Raw genomic sequence first — 8,407 nt, forward strand, 5'->3', positions numbered from 1 at the left:
ATGTGGCGAACCGGCGGCAATAATGGCGCAGGAGGAGCAGGGGGAGGGGGAGGGGGAGGGAAGGAAGGAGAGAGTGGTGGGGTGGTGAAGCACCAGCTGGTGGCTGTGGCCATTGATAATGACAAGAACAGCCAGCACGCCCTCAAGTGGGCAGCTGACCACCTCCTCACCAAGGGCCAGTTCTTCATTCTCCTCCACGTCCGCAAGAAGATCACCACCATTCCAACACCAAGTAAGGGAGAAACCCTAGATCACCCCCTCTCTCGGAAAATTATGTTCTTATAAGCACGCAAAAGAGAGGAGCAGCAGCACGTATATATGCATGAGGAACAACGTTGTAATGTTGGTCCTCTGTAAACTTGATTACCTTGCCATGCATTGCAAGCATACTGCAATGTAAAGCTCCTGCTGCAGGGCAAGGTAATCAATATGCATGCAATAAATGCAAAGTTATGGCGGTTCGGTTCCAAAACAGGCACAATCATGCAAAGTTATGGCTATATCAACCCAAACAAAAGTATCATGGTACAGAACTACCATATATATATATATATATATATATATATATATATATATATATATAAACTCATAAGGTCGAACGCCCCATGGCGTCGAACGAGCTTGAACGCGCAGCATTCCACCATGTCTTTTTTTTTGACCCTTTAACAGCGGTTTTAAACTGCGCTAAGATTAATGTTTTGCGAGAATTTTTTTGCATGGCTGATCGCACGCACAATCAGGACCTCAAAATCGTCCAAAAAATGTCAGATTTTTTATCTGTTAATATATATATATGGTAATGTTTTAGTAATGACATCATTACGTACAAATGCCTCCAGTTCAACATTCTCAAAATAGTGGGAATCAGCTTTTGATTTTTTTTATGAAAAAACATGATTTTATAATCCGGGAAAGTATCACATATTGTAGGCCGTTAATTTTTGAAGCCTTATAAAATCCGGATTAGGTGTTGTAAACGGATGATTCATGGGCTGATTCCCACTAAGTGAAACATGTAGATGACATGTATAAGGTTAGTTTCATAAAAAACCAACAAAAAGAAAAAAAGAAGAAGGGACGTTTGTAGGTTATGGCGACAGTAGCAAATAATGGGCAGACCAGAAACAGAAAAATTTCGAGTCATGATCTGCAAGGTTGATCTGCCCAAATCAGCCAGACTTTTCATTTGTCTTTGAGAGGGCCTAAGTCAGCCTTCCATATTTTGGGTATGTGGGATTTGTGGTGCAGGTGGTCACAATATTCCCATCACAGAAGTGGATGAGGAAATTGCTGCTGCTTTTCTCGAGCAGGTTGAAGCACAAACAGGCGAAATGCTCGTTCCTTTCAGATGCTTTTGTAGCAGAAGAGGGGTATGCATTTCCATATCTAAAACATGCATGACTAAGTTGGTGTGCATTTGTGTGTGTGTGTGGAGTAATTGTTCTGCGCCAACCAATTAGGTTATGGACTGACACGAACCACTTCAGAAAGGTGATAGCTGCATGTGTTTTTGGTTAATCTGAGCCTGTCAATTTGTTTACTTTTGCTGCTAGAAAACATGCTTTGGATCAAATTGTTTTCATTAAAAAACTTGATTTTCTCGTTGCAAAGTTTTGGTGCAACATGGACCGTTGATTTTTATAGAGATGTTTTCCACTAAATAACTATAGCGATCACATTTAGATTTTGGTTTACAAAGCATATAGTGCTTATGTCATATATATTTACTGGCTAATCTCAAAACCCAAACTACCCATCACTGGAGGGTCTTTGGGGCCCCTTGGCTACATGCACAATGGACCCACGAGCCTGGTGACTGTGGTCTCTGTTAACAACTGTGTATGATATGTAGCCACATAGGGTTGGATTTTTGACATTCTTTCTTGGCACATATGTTGTTAAAAATTATGGCAGAAGTTACTCTAGTTCAACTTTAGCACAATTACTTAGAAGAGTTGGAGCTTTACTCTGAAAGTTATAAGGTATTCACATTATGTATGTATGAGCTAGATTTGATTGACTTTTATATGAACAAGCATTAGTAGAGCCTCAAGAAATGTAGAAGCCATTCACACCGATCCCATTTTCGTTAACGATGTCTAGGTTGGTTGCATTTTTTTTTGCAATTTCTGTTGATATTCTTTTTTAACTCTTTTTTTTCTGGGAAATTGGTGGCATTGCAGCTACTGAGCAAGGAAGTAATCCTTGAAGATACTGACGTCTCAAAGGCCATCGTCGATTATGTTAACCAAACTTATGTAGATAAACTTGTTCTTGGAGTTTCATCAAGAAGTGCCTTCTTCAGGTAGTCATCTCGAGATATTTTCAGCACCTTTTTTTTTCACTTTTTGTTTAGTCTTGCAATTTCTTGTCATGATGGTACATATCAATAGGTTTCGTGTACCAATGTAAGTGCAAATCTCTTTCAAACATATTCATTTACTTGCACTAAAAGCCTAGCCTGTTGAAACAATGAAAGACATGGCATAGGCTTTAAGTGGTTGGGTAGATTATCAGGTTATAATCAACATCTTGAACAAAATTTGATTTTAAATCTGCTATGCTAGGTGGAGTTTACACATAAGCTCATGATGGTTTGAGCAAACTTAACATTTCCTAACACCAGTTAAGCTCATGATCATACAATTGATATTGGTTTATATGCATATAATCATACTCATGAACTAGTTTTCCAAATTATGCAGAACTTTTAGGGCTCCTGATGTTCCAACAACAGTTTCAAAGGTGGCACCAGACTTCTGCTCTGTGTATGTTATATCAAAAGGGAAGATCTCATCAGTTCGACCAGCTCCTCGACCAAATAACCATCCTGTTCATCGGATACCCAGCATCAAAGGCGATGTAGAAGATGATAACATCCTAGGTTCTCCTAAAGGTTAGTCACTTGATATATAATTCATGTTTGCCTGCTGCCTTTTGTCATAGTGAAAAAAGAAGAAAAAACATGGTTTGAGTATCTTTTGCAGGATCTTTTAGAAAAGCCTAATCTGATCTGGTTCATCTTTTTTGTTCTCTTTTATGTATGCCAATCCAGCAAGAGTCTCCATCACCTACTTGTTTATTTTTGATATGCAGGTGAGAATGGATTTAAACGTACCCCAGAAGAAGCTATGAAGTAAGTTATATGGCTCCATTTTGTTTTTAAGTCCTGCTATAATTTTTTTTTTATGATTTCAAAGTATAACAATGTTGAGTACAATGAAGTTTTGAATTTTTTTTGACAATTTTCCAATTAAAATTTCATGAAAACACTGAAGTGGATACATCTGGCAAAAAAGAAAACATATATCTTAAGTTGGTGTCCATGGGAAACATAATTCAATGCTACAACTGCAACCATATATCCCTCAAGTAAACCATGTATATGATCTTTTCATTCTATATAGCTAATGAATGCTCAACATTTGCATTTCAGACCTGGATTTCCTCAGAATCCAAGAAGCAATGCAGGATATGAGATGGCGATTGCATCACAAAATGCCATTTATCAATTGAACGATCATTTGGAGAGAGGCAGCAACATGGGCAATCATCTTGACATATCATTTCAGAGTAATAGCAGGCCAAAATTTGAAAGACAGGCTCCTGGTCATTTTTTAAATGATCATTTGAATATTGATGGCCAATCACATGCCTTCACTCCTCATAGTTATTGCAGCAGGGACTCATCCAGTGATTCATCATCTCTGAGAAGCTTTGATCCCGGAAGAAGTGGTGAAATGGGTTACTGGTCAAATGGTTCACATGGTCAAGGGGGTGGTATGCTTGGACACTCATCGACTTCATATGAGAGTGGACATAGTTGGTCCAAGAACTCATTGACTTCACATGACAGTGGTGGGCATGGTTGGTCCAAGAACTCATCGACTCCATATGGAAGTACTGGGAACAGTTGGTCCAAGAACTCATTGACTCCACATGGAAGTGCTGGGAACAGTTGGTCCAAGCCCCCGGTGGTAATAAGACTTCTTGCACTTATTCAATTTCTTTTTCTCTTCATTGGAAGCTTTACCAATTCACAAACATGCACGATTGGATCTTCATCATACATGTCCAAACACATTTTTTCTTCACCTCTTTTGGTTTTTCTCGTTACTATGTTGTGCATGGATGGTAAATTTTTGCAGCATTGGAAGTCCTTTTCATTTTCCCTTAAATCTTATGCTCCAAATTTCTTCTGCAATATGTCTTACCTATCGACTCTCAAACAAGAAATCTATCTCTCTCTCTCTCTCTCAAATGACTTGTAGTTTTAATTTTTGTCCTTTCTTTGCTGTATATTTAATGCATGAATTCATCTTACCATTTATTTTTACCTTTGTCTCTTTTTGTGTCTAAGTTGTCCTTACTTGTAGAAGGAGTTCCCATTAAACTAAATCCTTCTATTTAGTAGGCCTAAGAAAAAGCCTTCTATTTCCTTGCAAGTTGTCACTAGTTTGTAATGGTGAAACTTGATTTCTTTTCCATATTGCTCTACTCTGAATATGTGCATATGTTAGTGCTGCAACTAGATATTTTTCATTAATACATTGATCAAATGAAGTGATATTCTTTTTGGGATAAAAAATACTTTTTGCAGCAGGATGATGTTGAGGCAGAGGTGCAAAGGCTGAAGCTTGAACTAAAGCACACAATGGAGATGTACAGCAGTGCTTGCAAGGAAGCTCTATCAGCAAGGGAGAAGGTTGTATATACTTGTGACAAATGCCTTTTCCATGGAAAGCAAATCAAAATTGATATAGATGTCATTTGATGTGGACTACCAAAAAAAGCAAAAGAGATGGATGTGATTCTTACACAAGGGGAAGGAAGGGCTTTGGTCTCTTTCATGCTTTCCTCATTGCCTTATTTTATTTCAAAGAATCCCACACCAAAATGTCATTGGCTGAATGGCAGAAAACTTTCATTGCTTTTGGCAGTTGCAGTCAAGTAAAACTGCATGGTTCTGATCTATTTTAGTGAATTAAATATAATACCAAGGTCCTTATGGTTCAAGGGATACTATAGCTAAGCATACCATGGTCCTAAATGATTTGCTGATCCAGGATCCATAACCTGCAGTCTTGATGATTATGGCTGTTACCATTATCGTAAATGCTGCACGAAACAGGTTGGATCCAGTCAGACCTCTGATAAGGATCTGACAGACAGTTTAGGATATGGATCAGATCTGAGATTCCATTTGCATACTAATGTGACCAAAATACTTTATATTACTTCTATTTATATTTTTCTTTATGTTATTTATTTTTATATTTTTACATGCACAAAGATTTTCCATACACAATAAAAAAGAACAGATTTTTCAAAATAGCAAGACTTTTCCTTGCTGAGATTTACCAGAGAATGACATTTTTGACATTGATTCTAACTTGCTTTCAACCTTACTGCTCCATGTTTAGTTATGTACTCTTGGTGTAACCTGTGTTAAGCTTGTGCAACAGGCAAAAGAGTTTCAGTCATGGAAGGAGGAAGAACGCAGGATTGAGAAAGCAAGGATGCAAGAAGGGGCAGCGGCAGCCATGGAGCTCGTGGAGAAGGAGAAGCAAAGATGCCGAGCAGCACTCGAAGCAGCAGAAGCAGCGAAAAGAGCAGTGGAGATAGAAACAAGCAAGAGGCTGGAAGCAGAAAGGAAGTTGCTCATGGATGCTGTAGGGAAGACGTCATGGGATCATATGGCCGGCGACCTTCCGTACCGAAGGTACACCATAGAGGAGTTAGAGGCAGCCACCGGGAATTTCTCAGAGGAATTTAAAATTGGAGAAGGAGGATACGGGCCTGTCTTTAGATCTACGCTGGATCACACAGTGGTGGCCATCAAGGCTTTGAGGCCAGATGCTACACAAGGCAGACAACAGTTCCAGAAGGAGGTTGGTTGCAGTATAAAGACCTTTATGCTTTTGCACTCAGCATGTTTTTCTATTCCCATTTTAGATTTAGCTAAAATCATATCAATACTTAAGTGACATCAATACTTAAGTGATCCTGTGTTTGGATAATCACTTCTAGGTTGAGGTCTTAAGCTGCATCAGGCATCCAAACATGGTCCTCCTCCTTGGTGCCTGCCCGGAATATGGCTGCCTGGTCTACGAGTACATGGCTCATGGCAGCCTCGAGGACCGCCTTTTCCGGCGAGGCAACACCCATCCTCTCAGCTGGCAGCTCCGGTTCAAGATCGCCGCCGAGATTGCTACAGGCCTCCTCTTCTTGCATCAGACCAAGCCTGAGCCACTAGTCCACAGAGACTTGAAGCCCGCAAACATACTTCTTGATCACAACTATGTTAGCAAGATTAGCGACGTTGGTCTCGCGCGTTTAGTCCCACCCTCGGTTGCCGATGATGTCACTCAGTATCGGATGACTGCGGCTGCCGGCACCTTCTGTTACATTGATCCTGAGTATCAGAAGACGGGCATGCTGGGGATCAAGTCTGATATTTATGCACTTGGTATCATACTTCTGCAGCTCATAACTGGGAGGCCACCTATGGGACTGACTCATAACATTGAGAGGGCAATAGAAAAGGGAATTTTTGCAGAGATGCTGGACCCTACTGTTCAAGGCTGGCCCATGGAGGAAACCATGCAGTTTGCAAAGATGGCATTGAGGTGTGCAGAGTTGAGGAGGAAGGACAGGCCAGACTTGGGGACAGTGGTGCTGCCAGAGTTGAATCGGATGAGGGACATTGCTATTGAATCATTGCAGAAATTGACACCTGGGAAAGTTAATTAGCCACCCATATTCGCCTAGTCTTCAGGTATTACATATGCCTGTCACATGTATATATGTCCATATATTTTACTTGTAGCTATGCATGCTTGGAGTGGCATTGCTGCACATGACATGGTAACTAGAAGCTTTGTGCTGTTCATTTGACAAATCTGAAGTTCTAGTTTGGCATTCTGCCACTTTCATCTATTCAGCTTGCTACTCAGTGGGGGTGATATCCGAGCAATGGCTAACATCACAGTGGCCTGATCAGGGCCTTCAGTGGATAGGGTTGATAGGTTGGGTATTGACTGACTTATGTGGCACAGAGCTTCCTGCCTTTTTGCATAATTTATTTTTTTACTATTTATCTGAGGTGATTTTTCGTCACCATTCTATTAATAAATTTTACATTCTCCTCAGAAACAAGAATGCCCAACCTCTCTCTCTCTCTCTCTCTCTCTCTCTATATATATATATATATATATATATATATATATATATATATAAAGGGTAATACATCCGTGCTAAATAAAACATGCTAAATGTGTTTATCGGCTTTTTCAGTGCTTTTCTTATAATTCTGACACCATAAATGTATTGAAAATGGTCGATTTACTTGGAATCCACACGTAGATCATGTGTTTTCAATGAAAAAAAATGATATTTGGAGCCTAAAAAATTTATGATGATTTTAGACGGTTGATTTTTGAAACCTTATAAAAACCTACGCATGCATCATAATCAAATGCGTTAAGAGCTAATCCCTATAAAATGAAGTACATAGATCACTTATGTACTGTCAGAATTTAAAAACACAACAAAAAAACCCATTTAGCATATTTCATTTAGTATATATATATATATATATATATATATATATATATATATATATATATATATATATATGTGTGTGTGTGTGTGTGTGTGTGTGTGATGGAAACTACAAAATGAAATATATAAATTCAGTTTCTTTGTTGTTTTACTTTAATTGTGGTCGCACAAATATAATCTACATACTTGATTTCATATGGATTGGCTTGGATTGTCGTAAAAACTTGATTTCGAATAGATTTTCATAGAATTTGAAAATAAAATGTCACAGTTTTTGAGGCTCAAAAAGTCTTATCTAAAAAATGTCAAAAATATCCATTTAGACACATTTTGCATGTGGTTTACACACGCACACCATTTCTCATTCTGCCCCATTCTGCTCCATAGGTTTTAAGTGCTTTATGATAGATCTGAACGGTTAGATGTGTTTATCATGCTCGATTTAGTGAAAATTGACTCTTGAATGTTTTTTCGACAAAAACATATTTTTTTGAGCCGAGAAAAGTTGGTACCATCACAGCCATTGATTTTGGATCACCAAAAAGCCTGCATACAGGTTAGATTCTGGTGATCTAAAAGCCGATTCCCACTGAACAAAACCTATAGATCATACAGTGTTTGATGTGAGAAAAAAAACTTAAAACTATGATTTTTAAAGGAGCCTAAAAAGACTAAGGAATGCATTATATATATACATAGAAGGGGTGTCATTGAACCACCATGTGCCGAACAAAAAAATGAACACAGTGTGCTTTGATCTGGCAGAAAGAATAACATTTAGTAGTGGTTTCTAACCGCTATTTAGTGTTTGGGTGGAAAAAAGATAGACCTTTAGCGGCGGTCT

At 38.7% G+C, this 8,407-nt stretch overlaps 1 protein-coding gene across 1 annotated transcript; it reads left to right on the plus strand.

Annotated features, from left to right (window-relative positions):
* Positions 1-7,129, plus strand: LOC149831862 (U-box domain-containing protein 52-like). The gene is made up of 9 exons (XM_090013092.1): positions 1-232; positions 1,249-1,370; positions 2,184-2,305; positions 2,706-2,896; positions 3,097-3,136; positions 3,437-3,977; positions 4,601-4,705; positions 5,466-5,891; positions 6,031-7,129. Exons 1-9 carry the CDS (start codon positions 1-3, stop codon positions 6,751-6,753), a joined length of 2,502 nt encoding a protein of 833 aa, XP_089869218.1. The 3' UTR covers positions 6,754-7,129.
* Positions 7,130-8,407: the final 1,278 nt, after the last annotated feature.

Source organism: Nuphar pumila, chromosome 7 (genome assembly GCF_984573655.1).
Source record: "Nuphar pumila chromosome 7, dmNupPumi1.hap1.1, whole genome shotgun sequence".
Taxonomy (NCBI): Eukaryota; Viridiplantae; Streptophyta; class Magnoliopsida; order Nymphaeales; family Nymphaeaceae; genus Nuphar; species Nuphar pumila.